At 36.6% G+C, this 18,239-nt stretch overlaps 1 protein-coding gene across 1 annotated transcript; it reads left to right on the top strand.

Moving 5' to 3' along the window:
* Positions 1-1,494: 1,494 nt before the first annotated feature.
* On the top strand, positions 1,495-18,225 carry LOC119817234 (selection and upkeep of intraepithelial T-cells protein 2-like). Its single transcript, XM_038334413.1, has 7 exons — positions 1,495-1,513; positions 3,370-3,450; positions 5,583-5,930; positions 7,501-7,782; positions 11,749-11,856; positions 15,814-15,921; positions 18,029-18,225. Exons 1-7 carry the CDS (start codon positions 1,495-1,497, stop codon positions 18,223-18,225), a joined length of 1,143 nt encoding a protein of 380 aa, XP_038190341.1.
* Positions 18,226-18,239: the final 14 nt, after the last annotated feature.

The raw sequence follows: 18,239 nt of genomic DNA, 5'->3' as shown, positions 1-18,239 counted from the left end.
TAAAGGCGTGCGCCACCACCACCCGGCCTCATGGTGTTTTCTTTTCAGCAAAAAATTGTTTGGTTTTAGATACAGGACACCAAGTTGATTGAATAGGGAAGGGCAATGGATCGGGGAAGAATTGGGGGTAAATATGATCAAACTATTTTGTACAGAAATCTCAAAGAACTAATAAAATATATTTTAACTAATTTATATGTGTACATTTATAATCCCTTACACATGCTTGATAAATTTACTGAGTGTTATATGACTTATTTGTAGAGATATAACTACATATTTGATGAAATATACTTGTATATTCATGTGCATACATGTATAAAGGTCTGCAATATTTTATAAATATATGTGTGTACATAAGTTTCCCAGTGCATTCATATTCATAGCTGGTTTACTTATATGTATGACATCTGTATTAAACATTAATACATACATCTATGTATTAAAAGAATTGACTGTACATAGATACACATACACTTAAATATATATCATATGTTTCCTAAAGTTTTATAACTTCCCTTATTTCTCCCTGAAACTCACCTCTCATCATTCCTCACAATCATTTCTTCCAGTAGCTACTGCCAATTACAGGAGTGTTTTGAATTGACTACTCTCTTTCGTGTCTTCAAGATAGAATTTCTCTGTCAGCCTGGAAAACTACCGTTTTCCTTTGCTTAACTGGACCAACTACTGATCATTTTGCTTCAAGGTTATTCCTTGAAACTATGGGAAGTTCCCATTCTTTCATGGAACGCTTTATCTGGACTTAAAGTCATTTAGTTGTGCTTCTGCAATTCCCTCTCCCTACTACGTATAGATCCAGCATTAAAAATACATTCATCATAGTTTTTCATTCGGCACTCAGTATATGACAGGGGCGGATCAGGTTTTGTTTTGCTTCTTCCCTAGGCAAGGCGAGTCTTGCTAGGACTTGAGTAATACCAGTCACAGTCACTGAGCTAAACAAAGGTTTCATTCGTGGGTTGATATACCAGCCTCTTAGGAAGTTCACTGGGAAAGAGATCTAATTATCAGGATTGCGGAATCATGGGGCCGGACTTTCCGTGTAGGAGAGGAAAAGTTGGATGTTAGTTTACCTGATCTCCGTCTAACTCTGGCATGCTCGGTGACTTCAGTAAAACGGCTGGAGCATTACCAAAATCTCAGGTGACTCAACTCATGCGTTCATAGGGACAACAGAAAGCTGAGTTGGGATCGTCATGCTCTGGTAAGTAAGGGGATTTAATAATATTTTAGGCTTTGGTTCTATTTTTACAGATAATTTTTCTTCCTTTTCTTCTTCCTTGTGCCTCCTGGGAGGAATATTCTCCCCCTATAAACAAGTTCCAAAGACTTAGTAAGGAGTGTATTTAAGGATTAGTAAATCTTGAGGTTAAGAAGGATGACATCAATGAGAACACTAAGAGAGACTTACACAGATCTAATCTGCATGGGACGTAGAAAAAGACAAGAGCTCCTGAGTAAATTGGGAGCATGGGGACTTTAGGAGAGGGTTGTAACGGAGGGAAGAGGTAGAGAGGGGAGCAGAGAAAATTGTAGAGCTCAATAAAAAAAATCAATAAAAAATTAAATAAAATATCCTACTGGAAAAAGAGGATGAGGAGTTAGTGCCTTCTAGGAAAGAAAACCCCCAAGGTTTCTTTATGGATCAGTTGAATATAATTTTATAACATTCAACCTTAGTGGCTCCTGATATCAGGATCTGAAATGTTATTTGATCGGCGCTGAAGAAAATATATTCCTAAGAGTATTATTTCTCAGAAACATAAAGTGAGACTTGTGCCCATCCCATGTTCTTCTCAACCAGAATAAGTATTTGATTTATAATAAACAAAGTCAGAAAAGCATAGAATATGAGATGTCCCTTTTAATTTTTACATTGTGTGTTTAAAAACTCAATTTCTAAAATAGAATATCACAAAAATACTTCATATTTCCAGTCATACATGGAAAATTTAAAAGTTAATTTCCTAGAAATAGCTACATAAATACGACTGGAACAGTGGAATTAATGGGCATGTTAACATAAAGGGGGGAATTTTCTAAAGGTTCCACACCTACAGGCAACTAATGACTCTTAGGAGATGGAGATTAGAAATGAGACCCATTATTGGTTTTCCAGTGTAGAGTTACAGTCAGTCTTGAAATCATACACACTCAAACCTTAAAAAATGACTCAGTATGCTGTGTGTATACACATATATCACAAACATATATGTGTGCATACATATGTATACGTTCATATATGTATATTCATATGTACATATGTGTGTATGCATGTGTAACAGTAGAAATAGAGGCTGTTGGTAGAGAGCAATGATGTGAGAGAAGCTGGAGGGAGGGGTGAGGGATAGGACTACAATTCTATTTCAAATATAAAATATTTTTTGAAAGTTGATCTCATAGCAGAGAGTAGAATCATTGCCATTAAACTCTGGAAAGGGGAAGGAGATGGGGAAGTGAGAGACACATGCTCTTTTAAAAATGCATGAAAATATGATTAGCTAGGTGAAATACTTCTAGTGGGACAAGTGTGATTATCTGCACAGGACTAGAGCTACGACGTGACACTAGAAAGGGAGAAACTCACAAGACCTCATCCCATTCAGAGGCTTCTTAGGAAGCTAATAATTGCTGGGGAGGGGAGAGAATACTTTTTCAGTGGTGTAGCCACTGGTGAGCCATTTTCCTGTAAACAAACCTTTACCATGGTCCTGTAACATATCCGAATTCAACTCAAATTATAATTAAAAAAATTAAAAGATGTGATATTATAAGGGAAAGCAGTTGGAAAGAGAAAAGTTAGTGGCACTGGGAGGGCCCACAAGAGGGCAATGGCAGTGAATACAAAGTATATATACATGTATCCAAGTGTCACAATGACACCATTATGTGTAATGAATATGTACTAATAAAAATATAAAAGAAAGACAGCTAGAGAGGTGGATTAGTAACTAGGAGTACTTTTTGGTCTTGCAGAGGACCCTGGTTTAGTTCTGACATCCATATCGTTGTTCACAACAGATTCTGGAGATCAAATAACCTCTTCTGATCTCTGTGGGCCCCAGGAATGCAAGTGTGTCATACATATATGCAGGTAAAATACACACACACACACACACACACACACACACACACGAAATAAATTTAGAAAAAGATTGTAAAACACATATTGAAAACATTTTGATTTTTCTTAAAATAAGATACTTAGTATTTTGGCCTTGATCTAGCAGCCAAATGTGATAGATTTTTGTGTCTATAATACACACATCAAGCAAGATAGTAGGATTATAGAGAAAGTGGAAAGTGAATGGAAAGTTATCCTTTCATCTAATATGTTTGTCACAGGTGTAATGGGAGCTACAGGAGTACTTGCTGTTGCACACTGTGTTGCCTTGTACCTCCTACAGACGGTGGCGCTGAGTTCAGGTATGACTCCCTCACTTGCCCTTATGAGCATCGCCAATGTCAAGCATGCCAAGAAAATCAAAGCATGGTACAAAGAACAGGGCATTTAAATCATTATTCCTAAATACGGAATGTAGCAATGAAGTGAAGACAGTACAAGAGTATCGAGGTTAGAGGAACAAGTAATTATGCCCAATCAGCACATATTCTTCACTTGGGTTTGTTTCAGCTTCCAGGAATAAAGTACAATAATAGTGATTGAATACTTGTCTTGTGGACTCAATATTCATACTGAAAGCATGAGACTTATATATCACTTTTACATTGAGGAATTGATAAAGCAGATACATATGAAAATCCATCCAATCTAAGAACAGAGTAGGGGGAAAAGATGAGGGAAGATAAAGCAGACTAAGGAAATGAGAATTTGACATTGTGGGGACATCTGCGCAAAGCACAAATAAATACAGATTACCTGAAGACATTAAAAAGAATATACTTAGACAGTGAGTAATATAAAAGATGGAAAATATTGCAGCAAAAGCTGATTGACCAATGATAAATTTTACTGATGCACATTTATTTAGGTTCCACCTGAATTAGACTCATTCTTGGTACCAGAAGCATTGTTTGATGACAAGAGATATCTAGTTGTGGCTTTGTCTCCCTCATTATTGGGTTATTTCTTTTGGATTACTTTCCAATATACATGAAACAACTTTAGTAATCTCCCACTGTTCTGGGTTTCCATATGGCCCCTGAATTGGGCCTGTTTTGGCTGTCCCTCTCTGTATTACACCCTTTTCACTTCCTGTATCATTTTGATCCTCCTATTGTATGCCTGTCCAGCCCAGATGCATATTTTATTCTTCCTTCTGAAGGAAATCCATCATAACTAACACCTTACTTTGTACCTAACCTCTGTAGTTATACAGATAGTAGTTTTCTTATTGCTTTCATTTTTGACAACTGGAAATAAAGAAGTTATTAACATTTAGCAGAAATTTCAATATATCTGTACTTTACAACAATTTGGACTATATGCAGAATTATGACTATAGCAAGAAAGTATGCGGAGCCTACATCAAGAACTGTCAGAGATGCCAAATTGTCTTCCAGAGGATCTGAATCATTCTGCATTGCTATCAACAAAAAATAAAAGTCATATGTCCTCATCTTTTGTGATCATGTTATGTTGTCAATGCTTTAGATTTTAACTATTTTAATAATTGTTTGATGGTCTTTGTCATTTTGATTTACAATATTCTAACAGCACAATGTTGAGCTAATTTTCATTTTTAGTTGCTATAAAGGCTATGCTTGCTCTATTTTACCCTGCATCATGTGGAATAGTAGCTTTCAAGCTGAGTATTGCCATGAGTGACTCCATTTTACAGTGTAGCAGTTTGTTACATTTTGAGTTTACATGAAGAGTCAAAATTACTGTACACATTTGTGCAAGTAAATAATCATTACCTCATTACCTAACCAATATGAATCATGAGGAACAAAATTAGAAATAGTTTAATCATACTAGTAAAGAAATTAACACTTATTAAGTTATCAGGGTGGATCGGGAACACCAGGGCACATGGTCATATCAAGACTATATCATAAAATGCAGTCCTGTTAATGAACACAGCAGACTAAGGGAGATGCCAGCTCCCTCGTCTGTGTCATATAGGAGGTGGATTTGACACAAAGGGGGAACAGTGCAGGCACATTCTCATCAGCAAACCTTATGCATGAACCACAAGACACGCCAGCTGTGGATTGCCTACTGTCCCTGGAGATTCAGTTCAGCAAAATCTCCACTATGTGACATGGCCTATTCATGTTGTCATTTTCTCTGACTGAGTCTTCCACTTTGTCTTGATTTATCTTGAATCCAACCTGTCTTGGAGTGGTTCAGCATCTCTAGTAACTCCTTCTCTAACCATTTATGGTAATACTTTCTGCTTTAGTTTCAATTAAGTAATTAGTAATTAAAATGCCCTCAGGATAAACAAAGTGACCTTTCTTGAAGTATTTATGGATGTTTGAGAAAGGGAGGAGAACACAGAAGAGGGGTTAACAGAGACGATGATTTCAACAAAAGTTGTAAATATGTTTACTATCTCATACTCCTTTGTTTTGATTATTCTCCTTCACAGAGAGATTCACAGTGACTGGATTGACTAGGCCAGTCTTGGCTCCATTGGGTGGAAACCTTGAACTCAGTTGCCAGTTGTCCCCACCACAAGATGCACAGCACATGGAGATTCGCTGGTTCAGGAACCGCTATACACAGCCTGTGCACCTGTACAGAGATGGTAAAGACCTGCATGGAGAAACCATGCCCAAGTATGTGGAGCGGACTGAACTGCTGAAAGATGAGATTGGAGAAGGAAAAGTGACCCTCAGGATCTTTAACGTGACTATTTATGATGACGGACCATACCACTGTGTCTTCAAAAATGGTGAATTCTATGAAGAGCACATCACAGAGGTCAAGGTTACAGGTAGACATGAATTCCTCTGAGATTGCTCTATACATAAGATTCAAAGCCTACATGTGGTTGAGTGATTGGGAAATTATCAGTGCTTGACTCTTATTGCATAGTTTGATTGGCAAGATGCATTCTCTGCAATTAGTTTTTTAACTGAATGACATGGAAGATTTATTATATCAGTGAGTACTTTCTTATTATGCCTACATACATTGTTAGATTTCTAACATATAATCAGATTCTTTTTAGGTTGTTTTATTATCCTTTCAAATATCTCTAACAACACTAGAGTAATTTTCCAAATGAACTGAATTTTTAAATCATGCTTCTTACTATAAAGTTAGGTAAGTATGGGAGGAGTTGCAGGGAAAAACATGATCAAAATATTGCATGAAAATGTTCAATGAAAGAGAAAAATATTCTTTTTACTAATAATGCTTATTTTCATTTCTCTCCAGATTGATTCACTAACTACTTAGCACCCGACTGATTTTTCTAAGTCTCTTTAGAAAGATTTTAACTACAATAATCCCTATCCTCAGATGCAATACTATATGTTATATGTGTGTGTGTGTGCGTGTGTGTGTAACTATATAGCATTTATGCTACTTTCATTACTTTAAATTATTCTGGATAAAAAGTAAAAGAAAGGAAAGGCCAGGGGATTAATATAAACTAAACAAATCCTTAAGAGTACGCTCATATGTGTAGGATCCAGGTGATCAATCTTCATAGATGTCATGAGACACCTCTGCTGTCTAGAGCAGAGTCACACATGTACTTCATTTCCATGTTTATTGTTCTACTGGGACAAAAAGTTACTGATTGCCATTTTTAGTAGTTTTATGGGATAAACAACAACTGTGGAGCAAAGATCTGTAATGTTCTTGTTATTTCAGGAACATTTTACAAGACAGAGCAATTTTGTCATGCTGCTTTAATGCTCTGCCCATTCTCTTTTGGCCTAAACATTACACAGTCTTTCCCACTTCTCCTTCACCTCTTCATTGGTTTTAGTGGCAAAGGGAGCCACATTGTGTCATGCAGTATTTTCTCCAAATAGCTTTATCTGCAAATGTTCACAAATTATAAATTATCTACTATGAAAATACATAGAGAATCATCTAGAATTTCAAAATTTTATTTATAATGAAATTCATTTTTATAATCTATTATGTTGACTCAAAATAACTAGTGATTATGATAAATGAAAAAAATTAAACTATAAATTCCGTAAGGGTGAAAAATCTTGATTTCTGTTCATCATAATTCAAGGATGTAAGTTATTTCTTTGACTTAGTAAATAACCTAAAAATATGTTTTAAATAAAGTAACAAACAAGTGAAACAGGCCTTTTCTGAGCTGACTTAGTTTGAACAGGTTGCTGACTGCATGTTATAGCATTTCTATCTGACTCTTGCCATTTTCATGAGATTTTATGGAAACCAGCATCCTGTAGAGTATGAATATAAATGAATCTTTTGAAACTGGAATCAAAACCAAAAAGAGCTTTTATTTTTCTTTCCTTTCCTGTACCATTTATACCTAACAATATTGTTTTCCTCTCTTGTTGTTCAACCAGTCACAAGCTCAGACATACAGATTCTTCTGAATCCCCCGAATATCAAAGGAGTGATGTTGGAGTGTCATTCAGGGGGTTGGTTCCCACTGCCACTTATGGAATGGAGAGACAGCAAAGGAGAAGTCATTCCAGAAACATCAAAATCCCATTCACGGGATGAAAACAAATTGTTCAACATGACAATGGCCCTTCTTATTAACACCAGCTCCCACTGGAATGTCACTTGCTACCTTCAAAACCGTCTAACTCAACAAGAAGAAAGCATAAATATTGTCCTATCAGGTAAAATCTGCATTTGTTCTTCAGTAAAAGGCATTGTTGCATATACTAATGTATCGCTTCTTCCTTCACTTTGCTCCCAATGCCTTGCATTCTCTTGGCCTTACTCATCTAGTTTATTGTCTCTCTTGTTCTCTTTGATGTGCATATTTTCTCAATTTATATTCTAGACTATTGTAGTTTGCTTTTCTGACACTGTGAAAAAACATCATGATCATGAACTAGGTGCAGTGGGGGAAGAGTCTATTTTGATTAATTTCTACATATTAGTGCTGCATCAAGGGAAGCAAGAGCAGGAGCCCAAAGTAGGAAGTTGGAGGCAGGAACTAAAGTACAGACCACAGAGGACCCTGTTCATGGACTTGTTCTCCATGGCATTCTCAGTTTTCTTTCTTATACAACACCACAGAGAGCACTACCCACCTCCAGGGGCCTGGGTCCTATCAATTCAATCATCAATCAAGAAATTGCCCTGCACTCGTGGTCATAGGCTGATCAGATAGGGCAGATCCTCAATTGGGGTTTCTTTTACTCAGACAACTCTAATTTGTGTCAAGTCAACAAAACTAACTGCCATATTGACACTGAAGATTGCAAGGCTTGGTTTTTGAGCCCTTACTCTCTTTTACTTCCTTTTATCTCATGACTTTTAGTACCACTAGAACCCTCATTCTTCCTATGCTATAACTCCCCTCTCCTCTGCTCTCATCTGAAAATTCATAAGCCAACCCAAAGGTTTAATATACCATAGAATGGTATATTAAGAGCTAAACTCATGCTCACTCCCACACTTGTTTAATTTACTGTTTTTCAGTAGCATTCCATGTGACTTTCATTTTCTATCACAAACATATATACAGAGAAATAATGTTAGGTCTCCTTTTAAAATATACCAAAGGCTCAGTGTTACTGGAGTCCCAAGACAGACAATTGACTCAGGGTTCTAGACTGCTGATAGCCTAATGATCCGAATGTTGTCATATATCCTTAAAAAAGGTATAAAATCGATGATGAAAGAGGGACAATTTAATTTCACTCTGGTCACACACATGACTAAGGATGTTCTCTCTGTGACAATATAAACCTGAGATTATATAAGTAGGAATGAAAAAAGCTAGAGTTGAGAGGTTTCTAATACCCCCTTGAATATTCTTCACAAGAATTTTCATATCTTGAAACTTGAAGGGGCCACTGTCCACTTTTGTACACCTGCAATCCTGGGGTTTTTTATTGATTTTATTGAGCTATACATCTTTTTCTTCTTCCTTCCATTCCTCTCCCCTCCCCTTCAACCCTCTCCCATGGTCTCCATGCTCCCAATTTACTCAAGAGATCTTGTCTTTTCTACTTCCCATGTAGATACATCCATGTATGTCTCTCTTAGGGTCCTCATTGTTGTCTGCACGCCTGGGTCATAAGATAAACTGAGCAATCAGAAAATCAGAAACGAATGAGTCAGAGAGACAAAATTATCAGGTTTTTAGGGGGATCCTCCTTCTTCATCAGTTCACACCACCTTTTCACTGCCATCTAAGCCTGAATTACAGATTATGATCTAGAAATAGTACCCTGAAGCTCTTCTGTTTCTTATCTAGTTTATGATGGTATTTCCTGACTTTAGGGATAGGATGAATTACTTAAAATACTGTCTGTGTTAAGTACCCTAAAATTGCTTCTTTTTTAGTTATAGTTAAACGTTCCCCATTTTTTTCAGTTATCAGTGCTCCTGTTTCCTTCATTAGAAACATCACTTTCTAATGTTCTTCTCCAACTCATCTATTCACATCTTTGTTGATGAGCTCCGCCTTTAGATATTTCCTCTAGTTGTTTCTTCTTCCAGCATAATGTAAACTCAAATAACTTTCATTACGTCCTTCAAGTCCATATTCAAATCTCACTTCCTCATAAGTATGACCTTGATGGCCAACCTGAAACATATGTTCTGCATTCCTCTATGCACCTGGGGGTCATGTTTCCTCACAAAGTTGACTTTGCTTCTTTGCTTATTAGTACCATTTTATATATTGTACAGTTGTATTATTATGCTATTTCTCTGTATCTGTATCTTTTCCAGAAAAATCCCTTGGTGAATTTATACACTAACCCACCCAACTGCTTCAGATATTGGGTGCCACCTTGCAATTAAACGAATAAAATGTGATACTTTAAAGGAATTAAATAAAATAAAAAAGATATATTGTAAGCATGTATCAGTGTTGGTATCTATCCATGAAATTAGTCCTTCTTTTTAGAAGAGGTCTTTAAAAGAACTAAAGCCACCAATTTCATAGATCATTTGTGTATGCACATATATGTTTATGTATATGTATATATGAAGATGGACAATTAAAAGAAATCCCACACTAGCTCAGAGTTGAGAATAATAGAGGGTTATTTATTTAGGAATAGACTTGCAATTCAATATCCTCTGCTGGAATAGAGAACTGAAACCAAATCCTGCAGCCGGAAAAGAGGCCAGAATGCATGCTTTACATTGGCATAAATAGTCTAAGAGGTCATGTCCAAGTGGGCGTGTAACTTAAAGGCTACTGACTGTAGAATTTCCTAATATATATATATATATATATATATATATTACATAAATATCTATATAAATGTTGTAAAATAAAATTGAAATATTTGTTAATGTATTACACCTTCATTGAATAACAAAATGTATGTTTATGATCTTATATGTTCTTTAAGTATTTATGAACTCTAAACAGTATGTTTTAAAGTAATTGAAATAAACACAAACTTTGGACTCTGTGTTATACTGTTAGGAAAAAGAAAATTTTTAACCATTGTACCATTCACAGAACATTTAAAAATTAAGTTTGATGATAAAGGAAAGATTATAATCAAATTTAATCATGCAGGAATTAGTTACTGATTGACTGGCAAGCCAGATATGTTCAATTTGGACCTTACTGGTATAAAAGGCATGAGAGTTTACCTTGGATAGGAACTATTCCTGGGAATTACATTCACAAAAGTAACAACTCAATACACCTTTATTCCACTGTAAATGGAAATTTCTGTCCCATCAAGTCCCACAGCCTTTTGGACCCAAATAAACACACAGAAATTTATATTAATTATAAACTGTTTGGCATATAATAAACTCAGGCTTATTATTCACTAGCTCTAACAACTTAAAATAATCCATAATTCTTACCGATTTCGAGACATGTGGCTTGGCACCTTTGCTCAGAAAAACATTCTCAACCTGCTTCCTCTATATCTGCCATGTGATTGCATCTCTGCCTTTTCTTTTTCCAAAATTCTCCTAGTCTGGTTGCCCCACCTATACTTCCTGCCTGGCTACTAGCCAATCAGAATTTTAGTAAACCAATACAAGTGAAAAATCTTTTCAGTGTACAAGAGTATTAGCCACAATATTCCACATATAAAGCATTCAAAATGCTAAGGAGAATGCTTGATGATCTCCAGATAGCTTCATGAAGTTTTAGATGTTGTAAAATTTTATCTGAAAAGAAAGATGCAATATCTCATATGAATAAGAAAAGGTACATTTGCACTGACTTAGGTCATGAGATATATTCAGAAACACTAGTCCCAAATCCAATGAGTACACTGAATAGTGCATGGCACATATCAAGGTAAACAAGACATGAGGACTTCAGCATTGAATTGTACCAACATTATAATTCTTCTTGGAAGCCAATATCAGAGCACTGGGGTTTATTTATCTGCCCCCTTTCCTTTTTACCCAGGAAGCTTAGGAGGCAGGATTGATGGGAAGAAATAAGAGAACTGCATTCCACATACATTTTTTGCAAATTCTCTCACACCTGACTTATTTCTACTCATGATCTGCTCTTTACCCAAACTGTCATAACTGCATCTCCAAACTTCCATAATATTCCAGGGTAGAAGAATCTAAATTGAAACAAATGTTAAATAAATCACCATTGCTAAGTTTTTTTTCTTGAATTCATGTTTCAGGTGAACTGTTTGCATGGAAATGTGTTTGGATAGGAATTCTGGTTATAATAACATTTGTGATGATAGTCTCCTTCATGACTTTCTATGTTCAGCAACATATTATACATGGTAAGTAGGTTTGAGTGGCATTGAACAAAAGTGGAAGCAGAGTTAGGAGCTAAAGCTATTTATTCATTGCTTCCAAAGCCTGTCTGCCTAGGTGGTTCTAAAACTTTTGGTCACATAATATATAGAACTTTATCCACATTTTGGTTCAACATTATTGGCTTTTGTTAGTGGAGTTTCCACAATACTGTTCACAAATTTTATGTTGCCTTTAAGGTAAGCAAGATGAAACACATTTACTTACGTTGATTGACATCCCAGTTGACTACGGAGCTCTAAAGATGTAACTATTGTATGTCATCACCTCTGGTGGAGGAAGACATGTAGTGCTACAGTTATAGATCTTTGAGTTATCTGGACTCAAGAAAATAACTACTAACCCATGATCTTGCAAATAATACCAAGTAATCTAATTGGCTCCATAATCCCTTATGTGGAATCTTAATTCTGTCATAAGTGCCCTGTTGAAGAGAATAAACTTTTGATTTTTATCTACAAAGGAGAAATTGGGGAAGAAACTTGCAAGTCAGGTATAAAACTTAAGGCTGATCAACCTGAGAGTGAGTCATCTTGTCCAGGCCAATCTCAATGTTGATACCTTTTCCCATATGATGTGGGATGATGAACTTCATCTCAGTAGCAATATTTGCATGCTCACTGTGGTGAATTATAAATCTTGACATAGAGACTGAGATTTCTGAGAGTAGAGCATCCTTTGAGAAGGCTGTTCTTGGTGTGGATGTCTCTCTTTACATGAAATCGGGGCTTAGACATGGCATCAAGTGTTTGGATGTGACTTCTGAGTATAACACCCACTTTGCTGATAGCTTTCCATGTGACTTATTGTGCTCAGCAACATTTCATACGTGGTAAGTAAATTTGAGTGGTGTGGAACAAAAGTGGAAATAGGGGAAGTAACTAAAGCTACCTGTTTGTTCCTTCATAAACCAGCCTTTCAAGAAAGCCCTAAACTCTTTAGACACATGTTACATAGGACCTTAACCACTTTTTGGTCCTACATTCTCGGCTTCTAAGAGTGAAGTTTCTCACAATACTGTTTATGAAAGCTGTTGCTTTTACTTTAATCAAGTTGATGCACCTTGTCCCTACATTGGTTGACATACAAGTTGACCGTGGATCTGGAAAGATGTAGCTAGTATATGTCATCACCCATGCTAGATGGCTTATGGAATATGACTAGATTGTAGAGGGCTAGATGGGTAGTCCTCCTGTATATGCACTTGCACCAACATTGCTTTTTGTAATGAAATAATCAATATAAATAATGGGATCTTTTCATGCAGTATTTCATCCCAACTCATGTTCTCTACTAGTGTTTTTTAGCTCTCCAAAAGCAGTTGACTCTTGCCTGAAATTGGCAGTAGTTAGCCTTTGAAGACATTGTCTTCTCTCTGTTACAGAGATTTCATTGTAGAAGGCTAACTCACAAGAGTCCTAATGATTTGGAAAGGCATCAATGATAACAATAGTTAGGGAATTTTATTTGTTGTTGTTTCTTTGTTTTTCCAAGCCCCTGTGTGTAAGTAAAAGCCAACAAAAAAGATACTGCTGGGAGCCAAAATGATGTTAGATGAAATTCTCATTGTTATAGCAAAACTAACTCTTTAGAAAGACACTGAGATCAATGAAATACTAATACTTTGCAATCCAAAAAAAGGCTTTTTTCTTACTGTTGTTTATTGTGCCCAAACTATATGATAGTGTCTATTGCTAAAGACATTGCACCCTATGGCTACAGAGCATAAAAATCAGGATAGGACAGAGATAGAAATGCTCTCCTTGACTGATGGCTTTCATAGCAACAGATGATGCTATGTAGACTAACATTGTTTTGATAAAGACTAATGGTCTGTCCACCAAATTGTATTCTAAACACAAGTGTTTCTACCCATAGAGTACTCCAGCTATTAGAATGTAGAGGGAAATGTCTCTTTTGAAGTCTCTGTGGAGACTCATAACTGGCCAAGTTCCTGAGAATCAGTGATTTTTCCTATAACATAGTGGCTCAAACTTCAGCCATAGTGAAAAAATAATAGACATTTACACAACTTTCTCCAAAGTTCAGAAAATGTCACAAGAGTGAATCAAGGAAGATAGAGCTGGATGAGAAGGTAGAATGTTGTATAGCTCTTTCTTTAACTAGAAATATTTCTTCCTAGAGAGAGAAAGATTTATAACACTTAGGAAGTTAAGGACATTCAAAAAGATCAGGAAGTTCATTTAACTTACAAATATCATGACTCTCATACTCATTATTGCTCACAAAATCAGTAAACAAATTCTATGGAGAAGATACTGTCAGTGGAAGTTGCTTGTGAGATAAGAAAAGAACTCCAGGGATGCAATTTTCATGACTCATCATTCATACTGGGAAGGATGTGAGAATATGGTATCCATGCATGTTGGAGTTTTATTCTGCTATAAATAACAGAAATATGCTAAGTAGGGCATAAAGTGAATTTTAACTGATACAATTCATAAACACAAATATTACTGTTTTTCTCATTTGTGGATTGTAGAGTTTATGTAGTACTGGAAACATTTTAAATGTGTGTGAGACTAATGTAAAAACAAGATTGTCTGGGGGAGCGATCCTAAATTGAGGGGAAGACAAAAAATTTGTATGAGGGACAATATGACCAATGGTTATAATATATCACAAAGAAATTATCTCAAAGAGATTCATCACTAAATGTGATGAACATGTGTCAATAAAATTGAAATTATCAAACTCATGTTTATTTTTTGGCATTTTTTTTCTCTCAAGAGCACATTCAGGTCCTCTAAATCTCCTCCAAGGGATGCAATGTGTCCATCACATAAGGATTTGGGAATTAATGTTTGTACATTTCTCTGAAGTTTCTTAGTTTCCTATTTTAGATGTCTAGCTGTCTTTCTGAACCATCAATCTGGCTGAAAAAGCTTCCATTTCCAGCCTCTATTTGGTGGCACATAGGGAGGGCACACTCATCTGCAAGCTACCAATTCACAATTCTCTTTATGCTAGATAGCACCCTGTAGAGATGAGTTTTCTTATCAGTTTTCTTAGTGACACTATCCAAGATTTTAAAGCTTTCTTTGCCAATAAGTGGGAAAGAGAGAGAGAGTGGGAGAGAGAGAGAGAGAGAGAGAGAGAGAGAGAGAGAGAGAGAGAGAGAGAGAGTGGGAATGGGAATGGAAGAAATCTTTTGAAACCTCAAAGTCCTCCCCCAGTGACACATTCTCAACAAGACCAAAATCAAAATTCTTCCTGAAACTTTCAACAATTGAGGACCAATGTATGTGAGCCTATATGGGGGCCATTCTCATTCAAACCCCAGAAACTATATCTCTCTAGTAGAAGAATGGAAACAACCTATGGTAGTGAGTTCTCACATTATGGAAATTGGGGTCTCTTAGACAGTTAAGAGGTCTGCAGTTAAGAGGTCTTCTTTGAGCCTCTTTCAAACCCATAGAAAATGACAATGAGGAAGACATGACTCTATCTCTTGATCTTAATGAAGCCAGCTGATGAGAAGTGAGATGGAGTAAAGGGAGCGAGTTTACTCAGGGCCTGCCTCGTCTCAATCCCAAATCCGCCCCCCTTAAAAACCACTGTCCCTTTACTCCTGTCCTCTTACCTTCTAATACTAAATCTTCTACTCTTCTATAAATACAAGGAGAAAGCATTAAAAAAATCATCCTTATGCTTGTACCCTGACATTCCATTTTCTACTGATTTCCACATTACCCTGGAAATGGTACCTCCAGAAAGGGAAGGGGAAATGATGTAATTATATTATAATCTCAAAAAATTAAAGAAATAATTTTAAATGATACTTTAAAATAATACATACACACAGACACAATAGCTTTTGCTTTCTTGATGCATTTTTTTTACAATGTAGTGTGCCTCTATCAAATGTCAAGTGATAATAACATTATGTTTTTTTTCTTTAGGTATCTTCTCTAAGAGATTTTCTCATTGGCAAAAGGGCTTAGTGGTGCTCATCACTTCCATTTTGACAATTATAGGAGTCATGCTCATTTTGCGTCTAAGTCAAAGAGGTAGGTAAGCAAGAGGTTGGTGCCATCCTATAAGAGTCTTCTTCCTACTACCCATTAAAACATTTAACAATGAAGAATAATTGTTGCTTAAATTATAGTGTTGATAGGCCATGAGAATACATGCCACAGTACATAGATTCCAGAACTCTGAATTTCAGAGACTTAATAGTAAATGCAGCTGGTTATTCTGCTCCAAGAGAAAGAATTTCTTTCAAATTCGCAGTGAATTTTTCTTCCTGGAAAAAATCAGCAGTCAACATTGTCAAATAAACTGTTTTGATTGCTTTATATTTTTGGCATAAAGAAGGTAATAATTCAGAATCTTAAAATTTGTCTTTTTTAAATTTTATTTATGTATATGGATGTTTTACCTTTATACCTAGTGCCCATGGTAGCCAGAAGATGGTATTAGATTCACCAAATAGTTAGTAGCCACCATGTGGCTACTGGAAATTTAACTAGGTCCTCTGAATGAGCTTTCAATGCTCTTAACTGCTGAGCCATCTTACTAGCTCCAGTGTCTTAAACTTGTTATGATCAAACCTGTTAAAAATTCCAGCATTGAAGTCACAGGAACTTCTGAGGCTCCATTACTAGCTGAGAAGCTATTAGCAGCTAATGGATCCTGAGGTAGAAAGAGATTTTGTGGGAAGTGTAGCCATTGGTAGGTGGCCTGTGCCTCAGCGGATGACCACAAACACAACACACATTAAGCTCATTGGCTTGTCAGAAATAAAAGGAAGACATGAAGCTGGGAGGGAGATGTATTAGAAAGCTCAGAGTGGATATGTGGAGTGTGAGTGAGGTGAGAGGATGTGATCACACGACACTGTAACGTTGCATCAAATATGAACCTTCCTAAAGCCAGAGAATTAAATATGACTTTGAGTTGGGTAGGCGTGAAAACTCCAAATAGCATTATGGGAGCCCTTTCCAAGCTCCCTCTGCCCTTCTTCCTTATTCTACCATTTCTTTCCAATGCAGCCCCCAAACTAGAATTTCTCTTTTCCAAATTGGATCAGGATCCGAGTTACTTCCTTCCCAAACATGGAAACCCTGCTCTACCTTCCACACCTTTGTTTTAATAGCTGGACAGGCAGAGATTCTCTTGTCTACCTTTGGCAGTAGGCCGTAAGGGCTTCATCTGGGGAAATATCCTCCATACTACATCAAGGGAAAAAAAAGAGAAGTCCTAAATTCTAAACAACCCAAACTGGCACACCCTGTGAGGTCTGTCCTTCTGTCCAATCACATCGCTGCATAGCTGTCCATCTTTATCAAACAGGCGCGCAAATGTGGATATTCATCCTGACTCATGGGTTTTCATTCTAAAGGATGCTCTATCATATAGAACTTTGAGGAAGTCTATCTGGTATTCTTTTCTCCTATCAATCTGTCTCTTTCAGTTTCCTTTTAGAACTAGCCACAAACCTGAGGAGGGACAAGGAAATTTTCCCCACTTGAAGTATTCCAGAAGATGCAATAGATGAATCTCTATGCCCTGTATTGGAGGGTGTATCTGTGGGTGGATGGGAAGAAAGAAAACTTCCCTCTTCCCACAGATCTTGACTGTCAATGAGTGGGTCTTAAGGTGATACCCTGGTGGGAAGAAAATGGTACAGATGGGTATCAGGTAAGATATATAGTAGTTGAAATGTGAAGAGAGAGAGGAAGATGGGGATGGAGAGAGAATGCTTCCTAGGGAATGTGATACTTGAGAATTGTAAGATCTCTTCCACTTCACAGATCCTGATCATTTAAGAATGTTCTGTTTCATTATACTCAATATGGAACAGAACTCTTGAGGTGCCTCAGTGCTAAATAAAAGAGATAAAAACATAATCAATTCATATGCTCTTCAGACAGACTTGAAAGGACAAAAGTCATGTGCTTGAGGAAAATGGGTGCCTTGTTTCCTCATGACCTCTTCCAGGATCAACAAAAACATGCTCATCTCCAAAATCAAGTACATCAAATTTCTCCTGTATTGTTCTTACACATATATGAAGAATGGAGCACCAGGAACCTGAAAAGCAAATCTGCCTTTAATGGGTGATCTAGCCTTGCTCTTCGTTGCAACTGTCCTGATTCTTTTCTCTTTTCCCAGTCCACGTTTCAGATCCACATTTTGAATTGGACACTTTGTGGTTAGAAGATATTAGTGTCGTCCTGTGTGTGATGATAGTGTTCATCTTCAAGCTCGTTTCATTTATTTACTACAAGTTAGAAGGTAAATATCCTGGGAATGGGGGCAACTTAGAAGATCTAGTTCATTTGACTCATGCTCAGATGTCTAGAAGGTGACCTTTCTGGTCCTT

This window comes from Arvicola amphibius, chromosome 6, assembly GCF_903992535.2.
Source record: "Arvicola amphibius chromosome 6, mArvAmp1.2, whole genome shotgun sequence".
Classification (NCBI taxonomy): domain Eukaryota; kingdom Metazoa; phylum Chordata; class Mammalia; order Rodentia; family Cricetidae; genus Arvicola; species Arvicola amphibius.
This window is presented reverse-complemented; position numbering and strand designations above follow the sequence as displayed.

Coding starts and splice junctions, on each gene's coding strand:
- LOC119817234 (XM_038334413.1), top strand. Junction 5,931..7,500: donor CACAGAGGTCAAGGTTACAG/GTAGACATGAAT, acceptor TTGTTCAACCAG/TCACAAGCTCAGACATACAG. Junction 7,783..11,748: donor CATAAATATTGTCCTATCAG/GTAAAATCTGCA, acceptor TTCATGTTTCAG/GTGAACTGTTTGCATGGAAA.